At 55.7% G+C, this 27,133-nt stretch overlaps 1 protein-coding gene across 1 annotated transcript in view; it reads left to right on the forward strand.

Moving 5' to 3' along the window:
• NTNG2 (netrin G2) overlaps positions 1 to 12,668 on the forward strand; it is a 65,937-nt gene extending 53,269 nt beyond the window's left edge. The window contains exons 4-10 of the mRNA XM_052649319.1: positions 1,953 to 1,979; positions 2,952 to 3,089; positions 6,334 to 6,408; positions 8,157 to 8,258; positions 9,689 to 9,856; positions 11,720 to 11,854; positions 12,433 to 12,668. Of these exons, the coding sequence (XP_052505279.1) occupies positions 1,953 to 1,979; positions 2,952 to 3,089; positions 6,334 to 6,408; positions 8,157 to 8,258; positions 9,689 to 9,856; positions 11,720 to 11,854; positions 12,433 to 12,668 (881 nt within the window). The remainder of the gene's footprint in view (positions 1 to 1,952; positions 1,980 to 2,951; positions 3,090 to 6,333; positions 6,409 to 8,156; positions 8,259 to 9,688; positions 9,857 to 11,719; positions 11,855 to 12,432) is intronic.
• Positions 12,669 to 27,133: the final 14,465 nt, after the last annotated feature.

Genomic DNA, 27,133 nt, shown 5'->3' on the forward strand with positions numbered 1-27,133 from the left:
CCCCACACCCCACCAAGTGACTTGCTGACACTCAGCCAGTGCTTTGTTGAGGAGGCTGCACCGGGCACTTTATATACAGCTTCCCCACCTTCTGATAGCCCCTCAGATGGTGTTTTCATTATGGTCCTACTCTCCAGATGAGCAAACTGAGGCCCAGCGACCCTCAGGGCCCTCCTAGTTTGGCAGCAAGGTAAGCGCCAGCACTGAAGCCAGTTCCCAAGCCAGGCTGGGCTACCAGGACCACTCAGCCCACCCCTCCTGAGCACACTCTCTGGAGCCCATCCATCGGCGCCCTGCAACCGAGTGGTGAAAGCTTTATGTAACTTGAGGCTGATCAAAGCTGGAAGCCTCGCGATGAGGCTGTGACAGCATGTCGTGTGTGTGCCAGGGACACTCTCGAGGCCTTTGAAGGATGATTTACCGGAGTCACAGCCCCCCGCGGGCCTTCAAAGGCGCAGACAGCGCGCTGGGAGACAGCCCTGCCCCACCCGGAGGACCCATCTCTGTTGCCAGAACCAGTTCTTGAGTTACTGCCACCTCCCTCTGACTCACAGGCTCACCTCCCTTCAACTGTTCTGCTGCCCACCTCCCGAACCCCTGTCTGGGCCCCATTCTCCTCCCAGAAGGATCTGTGAGATCCCCGGCACTCACAGACCAATACCATTACCTGCAGGTCATCCTGTGGGGCCCCCAGGTGCATCCCCCCAGGCACCCCTCACTGTCCTGCCCCCAGAGTCACCAGGAGAGGCCCACACCCCAGCAACCACCCTGGGGCTCCTCACGCCCCATCCTTTGTCAGGACTGCCTGGAGGGGACGCTGTGGCCCCGGCTCCTTCCTCCTGAGACTGACGACTCCCACCCAGGTCAAACCGTGGCCTTGGGCGCCCGCAGCCCCAGAGCACAGACACACACAGACAGAAACGGGCCAGGTCAGAGTCAGAGTCAGGCCTCTGCCACTCAGAACTGTGGGCCTCGGACAAGCCGTCTCTCCCACTGAGCCTTTGCTCATTTGTAGAACCAGGACCCTGGAAGCCTGCCCTAGGGCTGTTGTGAACTGCAGCCCACCAGGCTCCTCTGTCCATGGAATTCTGCAGGGAAATGAATCCTGGAGGGGGTAGCCATTTCCTTCTCCAGGGGATCTTCCCGGCCCAGGGATCGAACTTAGGTCTCCTCCATTGCCGGATGGATTCTTTACAGGGAAACCCAAATTGTAAAGTGAAAGTATTAGGCCCTCAGTTGTGTCTGACTTTTTGCTACCCCACTAGCCTCCTCTGTCCATGGGATTTCCCCAGGCAAGAATCCTGGAGTGAGTTGCCATTCCCTTCTCCAGGAAATCTTCCAGAGATCGAATCTCCTGGATTGCAGGCAGATTCTTTACCATCTGAGCCACCAGGAAGCCCTGAGCACTGAATGGCCGGGGTGGGGGCGGTCTTCAGCATGGGCCCATGTGCAGAAAACCCTCAGCATGTGACAGCCGCTGTGATCACCTTCCCGTCAACCCCACAGACATCCCTGTGTTTCCCAGATGGGCACAGGCACAGCGGCTTCCCCCTGTGGCAGCTTCCATCAGAGCCTCCAGTAAACCAGTCTGTCCCTGTGCCTGGGACCCTCATGTTCTCTGACACCCCATTGCCCCCAGAGGATGACCTCCCGCCTCCTTGCCTTGCACTGGAGGACCTGAAAGTCTAAAGTCAAATGAGAAGGGTGCATGTGAGGCCCCCAAGAGAGGCTTATCAGCAGGTCCCCTGATAGGGTAAGTCACAGCTCCAAGACTCAGTTTCCCCATCTGCCCAATGGGCTCAGAGCAGCCCTTCCCTCTCAGGCACCAGTGAGGGTGCAAGTGGAGGATCTGACCCAGTCCCTGCATGGTGAGGTGCTCTGGCCCCCCTGATGTCCTGTCCCCAGCCCTGCCACCCCCTCCTTACTCTGCTGTGACCCCCTTCTTTCCACAGGTGCCGCCGCGGGCTCTGCTGTCGGCAGTAAGTACACTGCGGGGCCACCCGTCTGGGGAAGGTGCCTGGGGCCCTCAGTGCACAAGCCTCTCTGCACGTCCTGGAAAGAACAGGAGGGGAAAGACGGGACTTTCCTGTCCTCCCCTCCCCAGGTCCACCCCCTCCTCCGATCCATTTGCTTCTTCCCCCTCCTTCCCTCCTTCCTGTCTCACAAGCCCTTCCCTCCAGCTTCTTGACTGGTGCTGCTTTGGAAAGATCCCTTTGTCCCACCCCCGCCGGGAACCCCCCACTTCTCCCACTCCTGCCAGCCAAGAATGGGGGTCACCTTCCATGACTGGTGGCAGAAGCCACCCCAGTCTGATCACAGGGTTTGGCCTCCCTCTGCACAGCCCACAGCTATCACCATGGCAGCTGCTCGCCCGTGGGAGTCTGGGTGAGATGAACCAGGATCCCGGCTGCAGGGATGCTAGGGGAGGTGACCCAGACCCCCATGTGTCCAGCTCAGCTCAGGCCCCGGAGCAGCCAGACTGTCAGAAGGAGGGTCCGGGCATCCCAGGAATTCAACAGGGAAGGTGAGGGAGGGTGGGAGGGGGTGACCGACCGACTATCGCTAAGTCATCATCAAACATTCACAGTGCCGGGCATCAGCTAAGCAGGATCCTCGTACTATCTCATTCTGTCCTTGAAGCCAGCACCCCCCTGTGGGTGTTGCCATCTGCTCTCAGATTCAGCAGGAGAGAACTTGCCAGAGTCAAACAACCAGCCAGCGGCAGACCCCCAAATCTCAGGCTTCCAGGGGTGCCACCCCACCCCCTGCCTTGGCTCTTTGAGGCCAAACGCAACCCCTGTGGGATGCCAGTGGGCAGAGAGGGACCAGAGGGAGCTGGACTCGGAGGGGATGCTGGGCCCCCCAGTGGGATAGTAAGCTGTTCGCCTGCACTGGTCCCCCACCACTGACCCCCACCTGCACCCTCTCTCGCTTTTCTCATCTCTCACCAGGCACCAGCAGGTCCCGGAAACAGCCCGTCCCCAAAGCCCCTGTGGCCACTGCGGCCATTAGGGGGGACCCCACCTCTCCTATCCCCCCAACATCCGCTGCCTGGGCCCCTGGGGCCCCCAGCACCCTACAGCCCACAGGTGGGTGCCCAGCTGCCTTGCCCTTCCCCACTCCTTGCCCTGAGTCCCTGCCCCTCTCTGCGATGTGGGGGTATCAGCTCTGGGGAGGGCAGGGGCTTGGCTTTTAGAGCAGAGGATGCCAGATCCAGAGTTGCGGGAGCACAGTGCCTGGAGGCCTCCAGGCAGTCCGGACCTCCTGTTGCTGGGGTCTAGCCAGGGTGCCCAGGGCTCACAGCAAGCCCCTGGACCCCCCTGCCTAGGCACTGCTCAGCGTCGCCCAGAGAGCCCAGGGAGCCAGCCTAGGCCCTGCCCCCACAGCCATGCCAGCCCTCCAGCCCTGCCCCTGCCCCCGGCGGCTGACCCCTAGGAGATGGACAGGGCAGGGTTAGCTGAGCAAACAGGGTTAGCTGAGCAAACAGACTCCTCAGATCAGCAGGGCAGAGGGGATTGCCGCCTTGAGCTGCATAACCTCTGAGCTGGGCTTTTAGACTGTGGACTGCTGGGCCTTTGGGGGCTCAGAGTGCTAGGGGAGGGCCAAGCCAGGGGTGTGTGGGAGGCTTGGGCTGCTGGGGTGGCCCTCTGGTCTCCCTGGGGGAGTCCCGCCAGATCCTGCCTTCCGGGAGTGCCAGGACTTGAAAGGACTCGTCCTCCCCCAAGGGTGACAGGAAGATGTGGCCAAGGTCCCTGGTTCCACTGTCCGGGGCGGGGTGCCCTGACTGCATGCCCCCACCCTGTCCCATCCCCTCTGCAGTGAGAAGCTGGCAAGGTGGGGGTCTCCTTACTCCTGGGGCAGTGCCATGACCCTTCCTCTCTCTCATGCTCACGGACACTAGAAACCCCTGTCAGCGGGGAGAGGTCCCCGACTCTCTGGCCTCAGCTTATTGTGGGGGATGGGGCTCAGCCCTCTCCCAGCTGCAGGAAAGTGCCCGTGCCCGGCTCCTCCATGGGGCCAGAGGCTGACACGCCACGTCTTTTCTTTCTGTCCCCCTCCCTTCTCCATGGGAGGCATTTGCCTGGGTGGGGCGGGGGAAGGGGCCCGCTGGGAGAGCCGAGGATTTCAGACTGGCTTCCTGGCCCAGTAATCTCTTTGGGTGGAGAACGTGGGTCACTGGGAGTCCAGGCTCCAGACATAAGTTGGGCCAGCCTCCTGAGACTCCACACTTTTTTGTTGTTGTTGAGTCTGTGATGGGCAGACCGGACCAAAAATAGTCGTGGTGGGTGCCTTGTCTGCCTGCAGGCGGTGATCTATCTGGGTGGGAGGCCAGCCAGACAGACAGACACACACACACGCACACACATGCACACACATGCACACACGAGGAACCTGGACTCCATTTTTGGAGCTGCTTCTGACGCGGGACACGGAGTGCCAACTGCAAAGCTGGGAATTAAGGAGAATGTCAGAGTCAGGGCGGTGAGCCTGGGTAAGGGAAGGTATGAATCGTGAGGGTCCCCAGGACCCTGATGCTAAGAAGGAGGCACCCCTCCCTCCAGGCTGGACTATCGGACATCCAGAAAGGTCAGGGTCCTCTTTGCCTCTTGAGCCCAGGGCCGGGCTGGGAGCCCAGTCCCTAGCGGCCCACGTCTTAGGGGTCACCAGTCCTCTTTAGCACCTGAAGCCCTCGCCTGGGTCCCCGTGATGCTCCCCACCCCCCGCCACTGATGACGACATTCAGTGTGGGGGGTGGCGACCGGGTGCCTCCCAGGCCAGAAGCTTGTAGTGGATTCCTGGTTCACAGCCCCAAGAAATGGGGACTGAGGTTTCCCTAGACCCCCAGGTTAAGGCTTAGGAAGCAGCAGCTGGGTTTTTACAGTATGTCAATGATCCCTCAATAAAGCTGTTTTAAAAAGAAAGAGTAGTTGCTCAAGGAAACAAGACAGGTCCTGACCTTGGGGCTCACTGACTTGTGATGCTTCCTGCCCACTCAGCTGTCCAAAGCCACGGTCCTGAGACCCTGGGGAGCTGTGAGGTGGTGCTGCCTTTAAGGCCAAGTTTGCATGGCTCCCCAGTTTTTAAGGAACAGACGGGCATCCATCTGGCCTTGGCAAGCAACATGAGTCACTCTGAGAAGGCTCTTCCGGAACACCTGAGCGCATCCCTGGAAAGTCCAGTCGTTCCCACCCCCAGGCCACCAGAAAGGTCCTGGTTCTCTCCAGGTGCCTCCCAACAGGTGCTTCAGGCTCTTTGTACCAAGTCCAACTGGGCCTGTGGACCGCTGGCCCGCATGTCTCTCCCTGCTGCCCATGTCAAGCTGTCCGGAGGATGGGGACTGCCAGAGGAGAGGCTGTTCAAGACCACTAACCCTGACCTCAGTGTGGCTGCGGGGGGTGGTGGGAGCGAGACTGCAAAGCACCATGCCTTCAGGGCGGGTTTACTGCTGCAGCCCTAATTAAGCCCTTGCCAATTTGAGTCTCGAGGCCTCTTCTCATTGAACATCCCATAAATGTCAATTTCACATCCAGAGGCTCCCAGCTCCCAGCTGGAACATCCCCCGCACTTTTTAGCTGGTAGATTTTCTTTCTCTTTCTCCACCAACTGGCATCATGCGTAATCCCTTTAAGAAGCGGAAAATATCCGATTTCTCCCCTTGTCCCTCTGGGTTTGTCCTTTGAAATTCGGCACAGGGTGATTCTTCCATTTCTCATCTTGCCAGCCCTGTCTGCATCGCCTACTGTGGGTCCAGTTAGTCCTGGAGACGGTCAGTGTGGCACTTGGGGGCTGACTCATATTGGGGTCCCTGGTGAAGATGGGCCCAATCTAGGGCTCAGGGAGGATGCTCCTGCTCCCGGTTGCCGGATTGGGGTTGGACTGGAAGCTTTCAAGGACCCTCTGGGCATGTTTGGTGTCTTGGCCAGAACACACACACTCCCTTTACAGCCATTGGCCAGAGACCTCAGTGCAGAGAGGTCTGGGCCCCGATACAGGACTCTGTCTAACTCCAGCCTTCATTCAGAACGGAGGCCATGCAGGGAGGAAGCTCCAAGAAAGAGGAGTCCCTCTGAAGAAAGGGCTGTCCAACGTATGCAGACTCTCAGGCAGGGGTCCCTGTCCCATCTGGCATCCCTGCGCCCTTCAACAGGCTGCCTTAGCATAGATGCTGCCTCTCCTATAGATTTGAACCCAGTTCCACTTGGCTGGTGTAGACAGAGCCGCTTCTTAGAGTGCTGCTTCTATAAGGGGCCTGCAGGGGGTGATGCCTCAGGAGGTCCCCGGGACAGCCCCAGCCCCTCCCGTGACTTGGTTTCTCCTCTTCTCTCCCCCAAGAGTGGAGCAGGCCATCCACCGCTGCCCCGCTCTGGGCGAGCGTCCCTTGGCCCCAGGTGTCCTCCAGTGCAGAAGGTATGGGGTGGGGGGGTTGCTCCTGAGACTCTGCAGTGGAGGGATCAGGGCCACGTGGTGGGAACCCCGGGTGGCAGGGGCCCCCCCCCCGAGGGTGGAGGGGAGGGGCCTTGGAGCTCTACTCCACACCCCCAACCCCACCTACTTAGCCAGCGTGACCTCACCACACCCGACCCCTTTCAGTCCTGCACTCTAACCTTCACCTTAACCCCGGAGAGCTCCCAAGCCCAGTGGAGACCCTGTCCTGAGAACAGTAATGCCCTGAGGCTCAAGAGCCAGAGAGGGCTTCCTGCAGGGGCTTGGCTCCTGGGTCGAGAAGATCCGCTGGAGCAGGGCATGGCAACCCACTCCAGTATTCTTGCCTGCAGAACCCCATGGACAGAGGAGCCTGGTGGGGCTACAGTCCATGAAGTCGCTTCTTGGGGAAGGGGGAAGGTAGCCTTCCGGGTGGCAGGACCAGCTGCGGCAAAAGCTTGGCGGTGGGACGCCAGGGAGCAGTGGGCTTCACCAAGCAGGACATGGGGAGGGCTCGGGGCGGGGAGGGGCGGGGGGGGGGGGGGGGGGGCGTCGCACTGAAACCAAGCCCAGAGCCTCATTCTCCCATTGCGCTGGGAAGAAACTCGTGTGAGGTCGAGGACTCGTCTGCACTTATAGTGGACACACCCAGGAAGCACACAGGGTCTGCCTGAGTCTCCAAGATGGGACACTGTCCCTGGTCCCAGCTCACCGTTCCCTGGCGGTAGGACATGATGCCAGGCTCGGGCGGCAACCCCACCCGCACCTCCCGTTCCCCTCTCACGGGCTGTGAATGGTGAGCCGGGCTTTGCGCGCCCCCTGCTGGTGAGTGGTTCCGGAGGCAGAATCACAATTGGGGAGGGTCTGCGGAGACCTCTGAGTCCAGGGGCGTCCTCCCCGGCGATGGGGAGCCAGCTGGAGCAATCACATCCTGGCCCTGGACCGATTCGGGCACCGCGGCCTCTCAGGGAGAACCCGAGGGGACCGTGGCATGCTCCCCCACAAATAAAGGGCTGGGTTCTGGGCAGTCTGTGCTCCTGGCTAGATGGCTCCTGACAGTGGAAGGCAAAGGACTCACGCTGCGTGGAGGAGGGAGCTTGCTTCAGAAAGGAAGTGCTGAGTCGCTCAGACATGACTGAGCGACTTCATGGACTGTAGCCCGCCAGGCTCCTCTGTCCATGGGATTCTCCAGGCAAGAATACTGGAGTGGGTTGCCATGCCCTGCTCCAGGGGATCTTCCCGACCCAGGGATGGAACCTGCATCTCTTGCCTCTCCTAGATTGGCAGGCGGGTTCTTCACCACTGAACCACTGGGAAAGGAAGGGAGATGCCCAAATCTTGCATGCCAGGTTCACACTCTGGAGTTAACCCTCACAGAAGTCTGGAGAGGAGCAATAGTTCAGGGAGTCCAAAGTGGTGTTTTCCAACCACTCAACAAAGCGTCCAGCTTCAGCAAAGTCTTGAGCATAGCATGAGAGATGTCAGAATAATGTGGGAGGGTGAATCCAGCTGAACTGATGGTAGATGGTCTCCGAGGGGGGTACCAAGGCATGCCGGGTTCTGCACGCTGCTGGCTGTGCTGTGTCTTCTCAAATCTGAGCAGTGACAAAGCTGCTCCAGAGCTCGCCCAGGGCACTTTGGGAGCCTCTACTGGGCTTTATCTGGGCAAAGACAGCCCGCCCTGGGCAGCTGGACCACGGCTGATGAAAGGGCTTATTTCTCATCTCTCCAAGCTGCGGGCACCTCCGCTGTTGCCCCTGCCCCCGCCAAGGCCTCCAAACTTTTCCAGCTCAGGCCCAAATCTCCTCAGGTGATGCCTGTTGAAGAATTCGAAGGTAAGAGGAAGGCCGTGGGGTGGATCAGCCCTCCTCCAGCATTTCTCCCCCTACCTCCAAAAAAAAGTGCTGGACGAGGACCAGTGATGCCCGGCTCAGAAAACCCTCCCAGAGTAGCTGGGTCAAGGTGAAGCAGAGCCTGTCTCCCCTCCGGTCCTCCCTCCCGAGGGACCTGGGGGCAGGCATGAGTCAGAAGCACAGTGGGCAGGCGCAGGGCATGCAGATCAGTTGCCAGAAATGGCCTGTCCTGGCTCCCATGGGAGGTGTGGCCCAGGGGCTCATCTTGGTGGAAGCAAGATCAGGGACACGGGGTCACCAACAGTACTCCTTGGGACATCTGGAGGATGTCTCACCTTCTCACTGTCCCTGGAGGGACAAGGTGACGGGGACAGGAGGCCATGGGGCGAGAATGCCACCCAGCTCCTCCTGGGCACAGCTTGGAGGCTCTTTTCTTCAAGGTCTCCCACGTCCTTGACCCTGACACCTGGTCAGTCCTCCCTTCTCCCATCACAAAGAGAAGGGTGGCTCCTCTAGGGATACACAAATGGTGTCTCGCAAAGGGCATCCTTCCTTGTTCAAGGAGAGGCTGAACCCCTTAGGAGGGGACACCAAGGGACGGCCCCCATCTGTGGCAGGGAAGGTGACCCTCCTCACCAAACTCCACCCCCTTGATGATGTCATGGAACACCTCCAATCCCTGGGGGCCTCACCTCTGGGGATCACAGGTGCCTCCAGTGAGAGTCAGAAGCTGGGCCAAGGCTGGCCTTGGAGGTCAAGGCGAGAATCTCAGGGCACAAACCTTAAGGCAGCACGTGCTGTCAGGGTCGTGCGAGAGCAGGCGCTCTGCTGCCAAACACATCTGCAGAACAGCCCAGGCTAATAAGAAAGGGTCCTGCAGGTGGGGGTTTCCTTGAACCGTCTTCCAAAGCAGCACGGGGAGGAAGTTCCTGGTCCTTCCCACCTCTGGCGTACATGCATGCGTCTGCCCTTCACTGAATCACTGGGATACCGTGGTGAGCGCCATGTACCCAGGCACCGCCCTCCCTGAGCTCACCACCCGATAGCATGACCCATCCTCCCTGCATGGATCATTTCTAATCACCCCAGCATCCCTCCAGGGAGCGCTTCACCCCGGTACCCAGCCAGGGCTTCAGTGGGTGCTCTCCCTGGTGCCCTGCCCTTGGGGCCAGGTGGGAATTTGTGGGCCGGGCCCATGCTGGTTCTCATTCTGGTTCAAAGCTAGTGGGCCCATCCCTCCCCAAACGGCACAGGAGTGTTGGAGGCCCGGGGCACCTTCCTGTGCCAGGTGCCCCCCCCCCCCCCCCCGCCCCTGCCTCAGTTTCCCTGCCTGCACGGGGGCGGGGTCGCAGGAAGGCGCCGTCTCCGTTTGCCCTCTGACCCTTGGTGTTTCTCATGCTCGGCCGGCCCAGACTGCGAGTGCTACGGCCACTCCAACCGCTGCAGCTACATCGACTTCCTGAACGTGGTGACCTGCGTGAGCTGCAAGCACAACACGCGGGGCCAGCACTGCCAGCACTGCCGCCTGGGCTACTACCGAAACGGCTCCGCGGAGCTGGACGACGAGAACGTGTGCATCGGTGAGCCCTCGCCGGCACGGGGGGGCACGGGGCGCAGGGCGCCAGAGAGGCGTTAGATGGAGTCTGGAGACCCCTGCACTGGAACCCCCGGGGGAGGTTGGTGGGGGTCATTGTCGTTCAGTCGCTCAGTTGTGTCCGACGCTTTGCAACCCCATGGACTGCAGCACACCAGGCTTCTCTGTCCTTCGCTAACCCCTGGGCTTTGCTCAAACTCATGTCCATTGAGTTCGTGATGCCATCCAACCATCTCATCCTCTGTCACCCACTACTCCTGTCCTCAGTCTTTCCCAGCTTCAGGGCCTTTTCCAGTAAATCAGTTCTTTACATCAGGTGGCCAAAGTATTGGAGCTTCAGCTTCAGCATCAGTTCTTCCAATAAATATTCAGGGTTGATCCGGAAAAATTCCAACTCCAGGGCCCACTCCGGCTGGGTGTTTCTAAGGACAGAAGCCTCCAAAATCTGCTCTATTGATAAGCTCCCCATGTGGTTCTCCCCGCAGGCACTGGAGTTTCAGAACCACGCGTTTGAGCCAAAGACAGGGTCTAGGGCTTGCCTGGCTGTGTGGTGGTGGTGGTGGTTTAGTCGCTAAGTCGTGCTCGCCTCGTGCGACCCCATGGACTGTAGCCCACCAGGCTCCTCTGCCCGTGGGATTTCCCAGGCAAGGATATTGGAGTGGGTTGCCATTTCCTCCTCCAGGGAGATCTTCCCAAGCCAAGCTGTGTGCCTTTCATCAATTCTCTTCCCCTCTCTGAGCCTGTTCCCCTGTTTGTAAAGTGGGAGGTGGATCAGGTCAAGGGTTGTCCAACCCTTCTGGGGGGACTGATGCTTTTCTTCAAATGAATCTTCTCTGGTGCTTTATAAGCCCTCCACACACCCCCGCCTCCAGTGAGCAAATGGTCTGCTTTCTTTACCCTCTGCGCCAGGCCTGGCTTTTGTGGTAAAGAAGGAAACAAATCTACAAGGGGCCCTGGGCCCAGCCAGGGGCAGGCCAGCCCCAAAGGTGGGCCCCATGGCCTGCAACCAGCACCCACTAGACTGCAATGCTGTCCCCCGTAGAGGCCAGTTCTCAGCCCTGGGATGGCGAGCGCCCTTGGGAACCTCTCTGTCCATGCCCCGCCCAGCAGGCTGGCCCTGGCTGTGCAAAGCTGCAGTTGTCAGTCTGAATTATGGCAGCGGCCTTCAGATAATTTCATCAATTCTCAAGTGATCCCAAGGGAACCGTGCAGCCCATGTCACACTGGCCAGCCGCGGGGGACAGGGAGGGGCCTCTGGATCCGATTAGAGGCCGTCCTCCACACCCCCAGCACCTCCTTTTTCTTTGCCTGCTGCCTCCACCCCCGGCCCAGCACTAGGCGACAAGGACACCCAGAGTGGAGGCATTTGCCTCCCCCAGGGGGCAGAGGCCCCAGGAAACCGACTGGGAAGGGGCAGGGTGAGGCTGGAGGCCCTGGAAGAGAGCTGTGGATGCCCGCTACACCTTCCCGTCCCCACACACAACACAGCCCGCAGGTCAGATGTCAGGTGGCCTCGATGAGGCCCCGCCCACCTGTCAGTCACCGCTCTTTGAAGCTGGGGTGGATCAGCGCCCGCCCCAGTTACAGAAGCAGGGAGACGGGCCCAGAGAGCGGAAAGGGCTGGCCCAGGCCACATAGCGCCAGGGCCAGAAAGAGGCGAAGGGGCTGCCTGGATGGGAGGAAATGCCGTCTTCCCTCGCGATCTGGACACCCCACGCAGCCCTCACCCCACCGTCCAGCCGCGGATGCGGAGATCCGGCCGGGAGGGTGGCGGGGTCTGGCGGGGTGGGTCCGTGCGGACAGCGCCCACAAGTCACCCTGATCACTCGCCGTGCGACTGTCGGTCCAGAGTGTAACTGCAACCAGATCGGCTCCGTGCACGACCGGTGCAACGAGACCGGCTTCTGCGAGTGCCGCGAGGGCGCGGCGGGGCCCAAGTGCGACGACTGCCTCCCCACGCACTACTGGCGCCAGGGCTGCTACCGTGAGTGCGCGCCGGGAGGACCCGGGGCTGTGGGGCCCGGGGTGGGGCCTGATGCTGCCGGGCGGGGCCAGTGGGTGGGCGGGGCCTGATGCTGCCGGGGCCTGTAGGTGGGCGGGGCCTGATGCTGCAGAGCGGGGTCAATAGGTGGGCGGAGCCTGATGTCAAAGGCGGGGTCTGGGTGGTGGGCGGGGGTCTGTGTGGTGGGCGGGGGTCTGTGTGGTGGGCGGGGGGTCTGGGTGGTGGGCGGGGGTCTGGGTGGTGGGCGGGGGGTCTGGGTGGTGGGCGGGGCCTGATGCGACTGTGGTGTAGGTACCAGGAAAGGAGCTGGAAGCAAGGGGAGCTGGGAGTTGTTTGGAGTTGGCAGGAGGCGAGAGGGCTTTCGGGTAGGAAGGGAGGCTGTCCGAGGAAGTGATGGGCTGGCGGAGACCCAATGTTAGCCACCGGAAGAGGGTGGAAGGGCGCCCCAGGTACTTGGACCGGCGCATCCCAGTCGCAGAAGCTCCAGCGCGGGTGGTGGTGGTGGTGGGTTCGGGGTGGACCAGACCGCCGCCCGCCTTAACCGCCCCTCCGCCCCGCAGCCAACGTGTGCGACGACGACCAGCTGCTGTGTCAGAACGGGGGCACCTGCGTGCAGAACCAGCGCTGCGCCTGCCCACGTGGCTACACCGGCGCGCGCTGCGAGCTGCCCCGCTGCGACCCCGCCGACGACGAGGGCGGCCTGGACTGCGACCGCGCACCGGGGGCTGCCCCGCGCCCCGCCACCCTGCTCGGCTGCCTGCTGCTGCTGGGGCTGGCTGCCCGCCTGGACTGCTGAGCCCCGCGGAGGGCACCCCGGGCAGGGTGGGGGCCAGTCCGCGCGCCCTGTCGCGCCCTGCGCCCCTCGCCCGGAGAGCCGGGGGCCCCCGGGGGCCGGCGTCCGAGGCCTGGCGGTGAGAAGGGTGCGGCCTGAGCTGCTCCCAGGTGCTACTCAGAGTCCTCCCGCCCCGTCCCCCCTACCCCAGTGGCACCTGCCCCCGCCCCTGCACGGCAGCGGGGGATGCTGTGGGGTCCTGGCCCCAGCGGCCTGCGATTTTGGTCTTAGTTTTTCTTTTATATTACCCACCGCCCCTTTCCTTTTTTTTTTTTTTTTGCCGGCAGTGAGACCGAGGTTGGGGAGAAACGCTGCTCACCCCACACTCTCAGATTCTGCCTCCTGCCACACACACGACTGTTGCAGACACCCCCAACGCCTGTCCCTGGCTCACCACCAGCCAGCGGACCCAAAGTCCAGTTGCCTACAACTCTAGTCGCTGACAATTCTCTTTTCTATTCTTGGTTTTCCTTTGCAACCCACCAGACCCCAGGCCTTTCCAGAGGTCTGGTGACCAAGGAGCTCAGTGTCTGGGGGCAGGGAGGTAGGACGGAGGGTTGGGAGGGCTGGACGCTTCCTTTTGCAGAGAACTATTCTTGTTTGTATCAGCTGCCCCTGTGAAGGGGGCCCCGGGCGGGGACGCTGGTCGCCGTTGGGGGGGTGGTTGATGGTGTGTAATCTGACAGTAAAGAGTCTGCTCACTGCTGCCTCCGGGGCCTGTGTTCTTTCTGCTCTTTTTTCACCCAGCAACTGTGGAGGTGAAATGGAACTCACAGAAAAGCCTTAAAGAAACGATTTCACTCTTAAGGCCCATCTCTTCCCCAGGCCCCTCTGTGAATAACGGGCAGGTGTGGCCAGCAGAGCTGTCTCACTACGTGTCCAGGCCTGGCCCTGCAGTGACCTCTGATGTTCCCCAAACTTGGGAGGTTGTCTCCCTCCTTTCCCTAAAAAAAAAAAAACCCAAAGTGTACTGGCCTTTTCCTTAGCTGTCCTCAAATTTAAAAGCACATGGTAGACAAGGATTTGTTGAGAAGTCCCAGGGAAGGGACTGGCAGAGCGCGGAACAGGGCTGGACTCCGATGATTCTGTTTATAAACCGGTATCGGAGGGGGATTTCTATCAGGCCCGCTGGACCCTCAGCCTCAAGCCGTGTCTCAAGCTGGGGCCGCGGCCTTCCGGCGCCCCCTGGTGGCAAAGACCCACAACCCACCATCCTCCCCTTTCATCTTCCTCTTTCCCTCCCGAGCATCAGTAAGGGGATGGCCAAGGGGACCAGGGACAGCCTGGGAATTGTGAAAGGAAGCTCGGAAGAAAGGGGTCCATCAGCTTAGCCCTGTGCTTCTGAGGTGCCCGTGGGTCTCTTTCTGGTCCTTGGGAGCTGGACTTCCCTGCTGTCTCTCAAGAAGGTCTGGCTTTCCCTGGCCACCTGCTTACTTCCCAGCTGCCTCGGAAGATTCCCAGCACATGGATCAGGTTCTGGTTCCCTGCTGTTCCTACAGCCTCCCCACCCCCACCCCCCAGCACCTGCAGCTACCCTCTGAATGCAGCCGATCTTTCCAGGCTGGGACGTTTAACATAAAACTGTGTTCATCCCTCCTGCAAGTCCCCAGAGCAAGGCTCAGACAGTCTAATGAAACTTGGCCTTGCAGATGACAAGAGATTACAACACGGCCACAAGTGATATAAAATGTGTCTAGGGCCTCTCAGGGCCAAGCACCAGGCCCTTCTGGCCTCCCGATCTGTCTCAGCTCCCAACCCCAAAGTGCCTTCTGTCAGGTCCCCATGCCGCCTCTCCCTTACTTTCTTAGTGACAAGCTCACTAGCTCAGTGGCTAAAAGCAAACATCCCTGGGGCACCTTGTTGCCTAGTGTGGTCACGTGACCCAGCTCTGGCCAATGGGCTACAAGCAAGGGTAATGGGCGCGGCCTCCGGAAAGTCTTCAAAGCCTTTGTTTGCCTTCACTCCGCACCAAGCCTCAGTTGGCAAGTTTGTGGCCCCTGCTTGTCTCTCTGGCGCCCTCACCCTGATACTCAGTCAGCATGGTTTGGGGAGCCACCCGCTCAGGATGGTGGAGCCCAGACGGTGGAGATTGGTTTTCTGAGGACCTAGCAGAGCTGGGTGAAGCCAGCCCGGGTTGCTTGCCTCTTCACTTACATGTGTGAGGAAAAATAAACTTTGATGTGATCAAAAACACTGGTCTTCGGGTTTTTCGTCAAAAGTGGTTTTTTTGTCACAACTTACCGGTTCCTAAGTTATTGGCCTTTCCCACTCAGCATCTGGGTCCCCAAGTCCACTGAGGCTGAGACACTAAAACGCTCCCAGCCACGGCCCCCATGTAACACTGCCCATGAGGAAGACAATAGGTCACAGTGGCTTTAGGCCCAGGAGTTCAGGGCCTCACTGTCTCAAGACCCTCTTTCCAGGACAGAACCTGCCTCCACCTTCAGATGAGCAGGGGGTGGGGGTGGGGGCTTGGGGGGGACGAAGGAGAAGGGGGAGCAGGCTGAGCAAATCCGCCTCTAGGTAAACACCAGCTGCTGGCTGCAATTTGTAAGCAGTGGCTTCTCCTCCTCCTCCTCCTCATGATGTTAACATAGGAGCCACAATCACTCACCCCTAAATACACACACAGAATCTTGGGTCCCTTGACAGAAGCAGAGCTTGAGACACGAGTTCGGAGCATGGATTCATGGAGCGGGTGCTGTTTGGAAGATGGATGAGATGAATCGGATGGGGGCGGGGAGGCCCAGTGAGGTATACCTGAGGGCCCCCACCGAGGCTCTGAGCAGAAACTCCATCCTGAAGCGAGGGGCAGGCTCACGTCATGGGCTCCATGCTGGATTTGGGGGGCCCCCAGTACAGAACGTGGGCAGCTGTAAGTTCTATCAGGCACTGCAGCATTGCAGGGGTGGTTCCCATAGACGGACTCTGGGCCAGGCAGCAGCAGCTTCTACTGTACACACACACACACACACACACACACACACACACACCCCTTGGTGTCACCCTGGGTGTGTTCCCAGGAAGGGTCCTGAGAGGTCGGGGAGGAGGTGGGCAGAGCCCTGCCTGCCCTGACCCCTCTCAGCAGGGCCAGTGGCGCTGTGGCAGCTCCCCTGGGATCAGTGTCTACACAAGCCAGGGGCAGGGAGGTAGAGCACTCGTAAATCAGACTGGCAGCCCTGGTCCCCCAGGAGGCGGCCCAGGCCCTGACCCCGGCCAGAGGCTGGAGGGAAAGTTGCCAGCAGCCATTTGGAAAACTCTGACATCTTCCAGACGCAGCCCCACCTCTTCAGTGGTGCTTCCTGGTCATGTGTGGACATCTGGTTCTGAGCGGCTAAGAGGAGAAGGCTCTGCTTTCACAACGTGGATGGTGACAGCCACTGTCCACGGGCCCAGCCGTGCGTCCTCAGGCTTCACCGTCACGAACTTCACCCTAGGACAGGACTCTCAGCCTCAGTGCCACCGACATTGGTGGCACCGCCGGCTCGGGTGGGCGCAGCTGTGCTGTGCAGCTAGGATGTTTAACGGCATCCTTGGCCTCCAGTCTCCAGGTGACAGTCGCTTTCCCTCCCAAGTGGCGACAACCAAAAGTGCCTCAGGGCATTGCAAATTGGTAGAGAATGTTCTAGGTGGAAGGACTGGTCTACCCAGTTAACAGATAGGGAAGTGGAGGCTCCAATTTGGGAGGTAACTTGCCTGAAGTCACACTTGCTAAGAAGCAGGGGCAAGGAAGTGATTCAGGATGGCGAGAGTGTGAAGCCCAGGGTGGGGAGAGGGGTGCGGGGCGTCCACCCCACAGGGCCTGCAGCTCTGGCCCAACCCCCTCTTCCGCCCCTGCAGCGGCTCCAGGACAGAGAGAGGTGCCCTGGGGAGCCAGGTGTCATCCAAACGGCCTTGCTGTCAGAGAAAATGCCTTGCCCGCTGCCCCCACGTGCCCCCTCTAAATAAGCAGGCCTGCTGCGTCGGCACTTTTAGTTATGAGGCATTTATGGGCACCTGGGGAGCGGCTGTGGGCATCTCCCTGCAGGCCTGGGCAGGCAGGGCTGAGAGGGGGCTCCCCCCATGCCCGCACCCCTGCCCCAGGACGGCACCTCCAGCTAGGCCAGTCTCCCCAGTTCCTATGGGACCCCTGCACATCTCAGGCCAGATGAGCAAAGGGTAAAAACCCAGGGAGGAGAAGCTTGACTTGTTTTTGTTTTCTTATAAAACACAAATCACAGCTTCAGGGAAGTTAGAAAAAACAGAAATGCTAGATAAGAATTTTTAAATTAAAATCACCCACAATCTTCCATCCAAAGCTACTAACTGTTAATATTTTCTGATGTGCAAGTCCAGCACCTTTTCATAAAACACCCCCCGCCCCCACGCAGTCTCCAGCATTTGTTAAGACCGTGCTAAGTCCTGTGCTGAGGCTGAGGCTGGATATACCTTCTATCAAGGACCCCTGAGATGAAGCTGAGAAGTAGACTCTGGGAATAGAACCATTTTACAGCTGAGAACACTGAGGCGCCACAAGTATCTTGGTCGGAGAGCTGACACGGCATCAAAAGTCAACTGGGTGATTTAAGGTGAAAAGATGATTTGAAAGATCACAGGACCCACATGGGGATTCCCTGGCAGTCCAGTGGTTAAGACTCTGAGCTCCCAATGCAGGGGGACCAGGGCTCAATCGCTAGTCAGGGAACTGGATCCCACATGCTTCAACAAAGATCCCGAATGCCACAACTAAGACCCGGCTCAGCCAAATAAATAATTTTATTAAAAAGGATATGCAAAATCCCCACCCTTTTACTTTTTGCCCCTGCCAATGGCCCTCTTCCCCACCCATTGGCCCACCCATGCGTCTGTACATTTCATGGCTGACCCAGGGCCCACGTTTCCTTCCTTGAGTGGAGGGCAGGGGGCAGGGAGGGGCGTGTTTCCAGAGGCAGAAGGGATGGCACTGAGGGGCTCTCAAGCCCCACCACGTAGGTTTGAGGCTGTCCTCTACTACCTGGATGAATTTGGGAAAGTTACTCAATCCCTCTCTGCCTCAGTATCCTTATCTGTGAAATGGGGATGTGAAAAACAGCACCTGGTGGTCCAGGGGCTAGAATTTTGGGCTTTCTCTGCCGAGGCTGTGGGTTCAACCCCTGGTTGGGGAACTAAGATCCCACCAGCTGCACCACAGGGCAAAAATCAAACCAAACCAAACGACAACAAAACCTAGCACCTCTATCATAGGCCTATCATGAGGGTCACAGAAGTACAGTGCTGGCCCAAATACGTGACCAGTATCCGCTGTTGTTCTCCATTTCTTCCCTCTTTCCCCCTGACCCCAAAACCTGTCACGTAGGTGTGGTGTCACATACATACACATACATAGAGCAAAACTGTAACCCTCACCTTCCCGTGAGATCGCGGACATCTTCCTTCTGCCAGGATCTATCGGGGTCTGTCCTTCTGCCCCAGAGAGGTGCAGTCATCAACCACCGCCTCGTGTTAGCTCTAAGGCCATGCCAAGGAGTTAATGACAATGCTAGGACTGCAGGATGGGCTTGTCTCTGGACCCCGTAACTACCTGAGGGTAGACTGCCAGGTAAGGGGTTTTCTAGTTGAAGCATTTCCGTTGCAAAGAATGGAACCCACACAGGCTGGCTCCTGTGATCAGGGGGTTACTGGTGGGATAAGGGGATTTGGGTGCAGGCCAAGGGCAGGACTCCAACCAGGCCCCACCTGGCAGGGTGTCCTTGCCACTCAGTTGCCCGGATAGGGGGCAGCTGACCATGCTATTGTTTGGAGCCCTGTCATAGCCTCAAGCCAGAAGCACCCACGGCCAGGCGTCCTGGAGGGCCTTCTGGTCCTGTGTCCCTGCGTGACACAGGTCTGGGTCCTGCCTGGGAAGGCTCCTGTGTGTGTGCATCAGAATGGAATGGACAGACTCTGGCATGTTCCTAAAACAGAATACTATCCTCCACCCAACAGAGTGGACAATCGCTATAGCTATCTCAGAAATGTAAGGACGAGGGAGAGAAAATTAATTCAGTCACAGGATATCCATTGTATATATCACATCAAGTACAAAATTGAGTGAATATAATTTGGGGGTATATGCGCTGGAGCAGCAGCTGCGTGGCGCTGGAGCAACTTTGAGAAAACACCCCATGTCTAAGGGCCAAGGAGAAGCCCCAGCAAGACAGTAGGAGGGGTGAAATCACATTTAGAATCAAACCCCATCCCCACCAGAGACACTCAAGGGCCCAAACAAACCTTGTGCCCACGAGAACCCAGAGACCCCCACAGAGACTGAGCCACAACTCTGTTTGGGTGTCTCCTGAGGAGATCCGGGTCAGCAGTGGCCTGCCACAGGGGCAGAGGCTCTGGGTGCCACAGACCTGGGTGTGGCATAAGCCCTCTGGGAGGAGGTCGCCATTAACCCCACCATAGAGCCATGAGAACTTACCCAGGACTGGGAAACGGACTCTGGGAGGGCACAGACAAACCTTGTGCACCAGGACCCAGGAGAAAGGAGCCGGGACCCCACGAGAGACTGACCCAGACTCGCCTGGGAGTGTCCAGGAGTCTCTGGGGAGGCGTGGGTCAGCGGCGGCCTGCTGCAGGGTCGGGGCACTGAGTGTGGCAGTGTGTGCCTGGGACCTTTGGAAGGAGGTCGCCATCATCTTCATCACCTGCACCATAGTTTGGCCTCAGGTCAACAACAGGGGGGGAACACAGCCCTGCCCATCAACAGAAAACTGGATTACAGATTTACTGAGCATCGTCCGGCCCATCAGAGCAAGACCCAGTTTCCCCCTCAGTCAGTCTCTCCCATAAGGAAGCTTCCATTAGCCTCTTATCCTTCTCCATCAGAGGGCAGACAGACTGAAAACCACAATCACAGAAAACTAACCAATCTGATTGCATGGACCACAGCCTTGTCTAACTCAATGAAACTAGGAGCCATGCCATGCCATGTAGGCAAGACAGACGGGTCACAGTGAAGAGGTCTGACAGAACATGGTCCACTGGAGAAGGGAATGGCAAACCACTTCAGTATTCTTGCCTTGAGAACCCCATGAAGAGGACGAAAAGGCAAAAAGATAGGACACTGAAAGATAAACTCTCCAGGTCAGTAGGTGCACAATATGCTACTGGAGATCAGCGGAGAAATAACTCCAGCAAGAGTGAAGAGATGGAGCCAAAGCAAAAGCAACAACCAGTTGTGGAGGTGACTGGTGATGGAAATAAACTCCCGATGCTGTTAAGTGCAATATTGCACAGGAACCTGGAATGTTAGGTCCATGAATCAAGATAAATTGGAAGTGGTCCAACAGTAGATGGTAAGAGTGAACACTGACATTTTAGGAATCAGCGAACCAAAACAGACAGGAATGGGTAAATATAACTCAGATGACCATTATATCTCCTACTGTGGGCAAGAATCCCTTAGAAGAAATGGAGTAGCCATCATGGTCAACAAGAGAGTCCGAAATGCAGTACTTGGTGCAATCTCAAAAATGACAGAATGATCTCTGTTCATTTCCAAGGCAAACCATTCAATATCACGGTAATCCAAGCCTATGCCCCGACCAGTAATGCTGAAGGAGCCAAAGTTGAACGGTTCTATGAAGACCTACAAGACCTTCTAGAACTAACACCCAAAAAAGATGTCCTTTTCATTATAGGGGACTGCAATGCAAAAGTAGGAAGTCAAGAGACACCTGGAGTAACAGGCAAATTTGGCCTTGGAATACAGAATGAAGCAGGGCAAAGGCTAAAAGAGTTTTGCCAAGAGAACACACTGGTCATGGCAAACACCCTCTTCCAACAACACAAGACTCTACACATGGACATCACCAAATGGTCAACACCAAAATCAGACTGATTATATTCTTTGCAGCCACAGATGGAGAAGCTCTATACAGTCAGCAAAAACAAGACCGGAAGAGGACTGTGGCTCAGATCATGAGCTCCTTATTGCCAAAATCAGACTTAAACTGAAGTAAGTAGGGAAAACCACTAGACCATGACCTAAATCAAATCCAGTGGAAGTGAGAAATAGAATCAAGGGATTAGATATGATAGACATAGTGCCTGATGAACTATGGACGGAGGTTCATGACACTGTACAGGAGACAGGGATCAAGACCATCCCCATGGAAAAGAAATGCAAAAAAGCAAAATGGCTGAAGAGCCCTTACAAACAGCTGTGAAAAGAAGAGACGCGAAAGGCAAAGGAGAAAAGGAAAGATATACCCATTTGAATGCAGAGTTCCAAAGAATAACAAGAGATAAGAAAATCTTCCTCAGTGATCAATGCAAAGAAATAGAGGAAAACAATAGAATGGAAAAGACTAGAGATCTCTTTGAGAAAATTAGAGATACCAAGGGGAACATTTCATGCAAAGATGGGCTCAACAAAGGACAGAAACGGTATGGACCTAACAGAAGCAGAAGATATTAAGAAGAGGCGGCAAGAATACACAGAAAAACTGTACAAAAAAGATCTTCACGACCAAGATAATCACGATGGTGTGATCACTCACCTAGAGCCAGACATCCTGGAATGTGAAGTCAAGTGGGCCTTAGAAAGCATCACTACGAACAAAGCTAGCAGAGGTGACGGAATTCCAGTGGAGCTATTTCAAATCCTAAAAGATGATGCTGTGAAAGTGCTGCACTCTATATGTCACCGAATTTGGAAAACTCAGCAGTGGCCACAGGACATGGAAAAGGCCAGTTTTCATTCCAATCCCAAAGAAAGGCAATGCCAAAGAATGCTCAAACTACCGCACAATTGCACTGATCTCACATGCTAGTAAAGTAATGCTCAAAATTCTCCAAGCCAGGCTTCAACAGTATGTGAACTGTGAACTTCCAGATGTTCAAGCTGGTTTTAGAAAAGGCAGAAGAACCAGAGATCAAATTGCCAACATCCGCTGGATCATGGAAAAAGGAAGAGTTCCAGAAAAACATCTATTTCTGCTTTATTGACTATGCCAAAGCCTTTGACTGTGTGGATCACAATAAACTGTGGAAAATTCTTCAAGAGATGGGAATACCAGACCATCTGACCTGCCTCTTGAGAAACCTATATGCAGGTCAGGAAGCAACAGTTAGAACTGGACATGGAACAACAGACTGGTTCCAAATAGGAAAGTACGTCAAGTACGTCTCGGCTGTATATTGTCACCCTGCTTATTTAACTTCTATGCAGAGTACATCATGAGAAACGCTGGGCTGGATGAAGCACAAGCTGGAATCAAGAGTTCCAGGAGGAGTATCAATAACCTCAGATATGCAGATGACATCACCCTTATGGCAGAAAGCGAAGAAGAACTCAAGAGCCTCTTGATGAACGTGAAAGAGGAGAGTGAAAAAGTTGACTTAAAGTTCAACATTCAGAAAACTAAGATCATGGCATGGGTGGTCCCATCACTTCATGGCAAACAGATGGGGAAACAGTGACAGACTTTATTTTGGGGGGGCTCCAATATCACTGCAGATGGTGACTGCAGCCATGAAATTAAAAGATGCCTACTCCTTGGAAGAAAAGTTATGACCAACCTAGACAGCATACTAAAAAGCAGAGACATTCCCTTGCCAACAAAGGTCTGTCTAGTCAAGGCTATGGTTTTTCCAGTAGTCATGTATGGATGTAAGAGTTGGACTGTGAAGCTGAGTACCGAAGAATTGATGCTTTTGAACTGTGGTGTTGGAGAAGACTCTTTGAGAGTCCCTTGGACTGCAAGGAGATCCAACCAATCCATCCTAAAGGAAATCAGTCCTGCATATTCACTGGAAGGTCTGATGCTGAAACTCCAATACTCTGGCCACCTGATGTGGAGAGCTGACTCATTTGAAAAGACCCTGATGCTGGGAAAGATTGAAGGCAGGAGAAGTGGACGACAGAGGATGAGCTGGTTGGATGGCATCACCGACTCAATGGACATGCGTTTGAGCAAGCTCCGGGAGTTGGGATGGACAGGGAGGCCTGGCGTACTGCGGTCCATGTGGTCACAAAGAGTCGGACGTGACTGAGCGACTGAACTGAACTGACATGACAAAGCTTTATGCAAACTACAGAATTCAGGATGCTGTTTACAACTAGGCGGAAGGGGAGGCGGGAGGATGTCTGGAAGCAGCATGGAGTGACCTTTCCAGGCATCAGCCGTCTCCTGCTTTCTGTGTTGGGGCAGTGGCACACAGGTGTTGATGATGTCTTTCATTTTCCATTAGCCTCATATACGCTCTGATGTGTACAATTTATTTCACAAGAGTTTTGAGAGCCAGGTCTGTTCCAATCAGTGGTCTGACAATCACTGAGGACATACACCATCACCGGGTCACAACTTTAGCTGCTCTGCAGCCCAACTTACTTGGGACGCCAAACTGAAGTCACTTGGGAAGATAAAAACCATTCCATCTTGGCTGCGTTCTAACTTTGGAAGACTGAAAATTAAACGAGATAATGTAGTAAATTGAAACCATCCTAATGCTTTTATATCAAATTATGTTTGTTATTTAGAATGTATTTGATGGCTCAAGAGTTTTTAACATTTAAGAAAATTTGGCATTTTCATCAGATTAGTTATTTCAACTTGAAACCTACCAAATTGCTCAGTTTAGGATTAAATGGAAGAGTGTAAGACCGTTTTATTAAATGGGCTTTTTAAAAGAACTTTAGAGTTGATTAGATTTGCTAGACTAGTTTAAATACTGTTAGACGAGGTGGCATCTGAAGGTTTAAAAGAAAATCGGGGAACAGTTCTGAGAGCTTTCAGAGATGCTCTTCCTGGGTGGTTATCCTCAAATCTGCCTGGAGTAAAATTTCTCAATTCTTTCTTTAAAAAATTTAATTAAAAAAAAACTAAACAGATTTAATTCGTAAAAGCAGCTTATAAAAATGCCTCTTTATGACAGTAGACTATAAGAGTCTTCCCTGGTGGCTCAGATGGTAAAGCATCTGCCTGCAATGCGGGACACCCAGGTTCGATCCCTGGGTTGGGAAGATCTCCTGGAGAAGGAAACAGCAACCCATTCCAGTACTCTTGCCTGGAGAGTCCCACGGATGGAGGAGCCTGGTAGGCTACAGTCCATGGGGTCGCAAAGAGTCGGACACCAGAGTCAACTATTTCAGTCACTCACAGATACCACGGCCAGATGTGGCAACCGAAGCGCTGCCAATACTTCGCTGTTTTCTGCCTCTAGGCCTCGACCTCATAGAAACCCACCCCTCCGCCCAGAGGAGCCCGGATAAGACGTCCTGGAGGCCTGAGGAGTGACGTGTGTGCGGAGCCCCTGCTGTTATTTTTGAAATCTCTTTTCTCTTGCTGCTTCCCCCAGAGGGGGAGCTCTGTCGAGCACATCTGTTACAGTGCAGGGATTGACAATGTGATCTGTATAGGGGACCTAAGAAAGTTAGGTTAATTTGTTGCTTTAATCATCTAACGTGAAGGGGATGACAGAGGACGAGATGGCTGACAACATCACCAACTCAATGGACATGAGTCTGGGCAAGCTCCAGAAGGCGCAGGACAGGGAAGCCTGGCATGCTGCAGTCCATGGGGTCACAGTCGGACACCCCTGAGCGACTGAATGTTGTCATGAAACCCAAGGAACTATAAACGTTAAGTAGAATCTTTGAGGACATTCTCCACCAAGGTGTGGGCAAAGGTAGGTGCCATCGGCGGGCTCCCTGCCCAGCTGTGTTGGGGTGATTCTGGGTCAGTATCTGAGATGGGGGCAGTGGGGGGCTCTGAATGTGGAGCTGCAGGAGCTCAGAATCAGGAGACCCCTTGGCCGCTGGACCACTAGGCAAGTCTGCACTGTGCTCTTCAGCCTCTTCTCTTGGATGTCAGCGTTTGGGACTTGGAATTTTAGAACTTAACAGTGAAACAGAACTAACACCTTGACCATCATTTTCAGGTGGAGAAAGCAAAGCCCACGGGAAGCCCTCGGGAGCTGTCCACCACCGAGGGCAGAGCTAAGGCAGACCCCCTGCCTCGTTCCCCGTGACCACCAACTCCCTGCTCAGGCCCCTCCATGGCCAGCTCGGTGGGCACTCCTGCTCAAACCTGACGCAGGCTCACTTGGCTCTTCCTCGACTCCATAGGCAGCCTTCTAACTCCTCCTCTCTACGGCATCAGGACCCCCCGATCCCTGACCGAGCTGTTCCCGGCTCTCCTTCCCCAGTCCCACTGCAGTGTGCTTGGGAATCTCAACAAAAGGATGCCTGTCCAGATGGCTTCTGGGGGTGGGCCGCGCCCCCTCCGGAGCCCCTGTAGGGGACAAGGTACTGAAGAAGGCAGACTGGACCCCGATGGGCCCCAGGGCTGCTCCTCTTTCCTCCTGACCCGAGGAGCCAGGCCTCAAGGCTGGCCGCTCACTGCAATCACCTTGCAGTGAGTTCAACTTTTTTTTTTTTAAAAAGGCAGCAAGTACTTTCTCCCAGACCCAAGAAATTAGCAATTCTAGGGGACAGCCCAGGAGACGGAATTTTTAAAGTTCTCTGGGTGACTCCCAGGTACACCTCCCAGGCTGAAAAGTACCAACAATTCAATTTGCAACATTGCTTGAGAACAAAGGCTACGGCGGCCACAAGCAGAGCTGGCCCAAGCTGGAGGGAGGGAGGGAACACAGAGACAGCTCCTGTGGGTCGGGGCACCGTTCACCTGCAGACACTGTTTACGCACTTGGACTTGGAAAACACCTCCTGTCCAGTAGGACAGGTTGACAATAACTCAGGTCCTTTAAGAGTTACTGAGGGATCCTTTGTGTACAGAAACTGCCTTCATGGTACTACACAACACCGTAAATTCTGCTTAAACTGAAGCTAAATTTTAGTTTCCTTTTTGAATTATTTATTCCTCAAACAATAAATGGTGAAACCCAGGAGGTGGTGGTGATTACGTGTGTATTGGCCAGGCGAGATTTTAAAAATCCCCGCGGCAGCTGCTGCAGGAACCAACTGAATGGATAAAACGGCCATCACGGAGCGCCCGCCTCTCATCAGGTCTCCTGACAACTTCACCTTGCCCCAGGACTCCCCCCGAGGTGGTCTCTTTACCCTCATGGGTGGTGGGTGCCTCCATCCCGGATGAGCGGGAGGCCCAGGGAGGCTGGTGGGGCCCACATCCTGGTGGAGCTCAGCATGTCCAACTGCGCTCCCTGAAGCCACTGCTTTTGGACAATGTGCTCTCCTTTGTAACCACCAGCGCTTACCCCTGGCCTGGTCATCTGCCTCCAGCCCCGCCCCTGGGGCTCCCGCAGCTCCTTCTGTGGGTCCCTGTTCATCTGCTCTGCTCTCCCAAGCTCGGCCTGGAGGTGAGCGTGTGTTTCTGGACCAAATCTCAAGGGTAACTGACACCACAGTTGGCCACACACACCTCACTCACTACCTTCTGGATAAGATACCAAGAAGAGGTAAGAAGCTAGGAGCACTGTGGGTGCAGACTGGATGAAAACATCAATCCAATGGCAGACGAAATGGGTTATCTGGAAGTTCCTTCAATCTTCATTCAGTAACTCCTAACCCGCATCAGCTTTCTTGTTTCTGCTTTTAATTCTGCCATTTTCTCTTAATATTCAGGTCTTAACAGAGACAACACGGCTATTGTTTGCCAAATCCTGGTTAGGAATTCAGGGCATAGAAGGAAAACTACAGCAAAGAAAACTATAAATCTGTACAACTGACTTTAGAAAATAGTTTAGTACAATTTTCTTATAAAACTCATTTACAGGAGGTTATTCACATGTACTTATCAAGTCTGCTCCTGATAATGCATGAAAACAGAACTAAATAAACTGCCCACAGTAATTTCAAGGCAAATCATATACAAAGAAACAAAACAAGATTTTAAGTAGAATATTTCCATGTTGAAAGAATTAAGACTGAAAGAAGACAGGGCACTGTCTTATAACGCCATGGCAAGGACAAAACTAACAAGTTGTTATTTTTCACCTGCAGACTAACCGCCCATCAACAACCCTGCTGTGACAGTGACATCAGAAAGGCCACACGGTACATGCGAAGTGCTTCGTGCAGCTACACAAGCATACCAACTGGAGCTAAAGTGCGCCTCCAGCGCCATGTCTGGTATGGCCATTTCTGCTGGGAGAGGCTGTCAGGACACACGTGCTCAGTAGATTTTCTGATGTGCTACTTCTTGCATTCCCAGACTAGGTGAATGGCGAACCAAAAGGTGGACACGACGTGTGAGAACTGGCAACAAACCCTTCCTTATATCCACGCTGTGTGAGCAGCGTGGCGAAAGCTCCTGGCCCAGCTGTGTCCGTCACACCTCTTCTATAAGCCAACACCTTCTAGACTCTCTAAATCGTGATCACTCCAACTGTCTGCTAAATCAAGCATTCTACCAAGACAAGAGGAAAACAAACACAGTAATAATGAGCTTTCTTGCCAAAGGCCGGGCAGGAAGCTTACAAAG

The sequence above is a fragment of the Budorcas taxicolor genome, chromosome 11, assembly GCF_023091745.1.
Source record: "Budorcas taxicolor isolate Tak-1 chromosome 11, Takin1.1, whole genome shotgun sequence".
Taxonomy (NCBI): Eukaryota; Metazoa; Chordata; class Mammalia; order Artiodactyla; family Bovidae; genus Budorcas; species Budorcas taxicolor.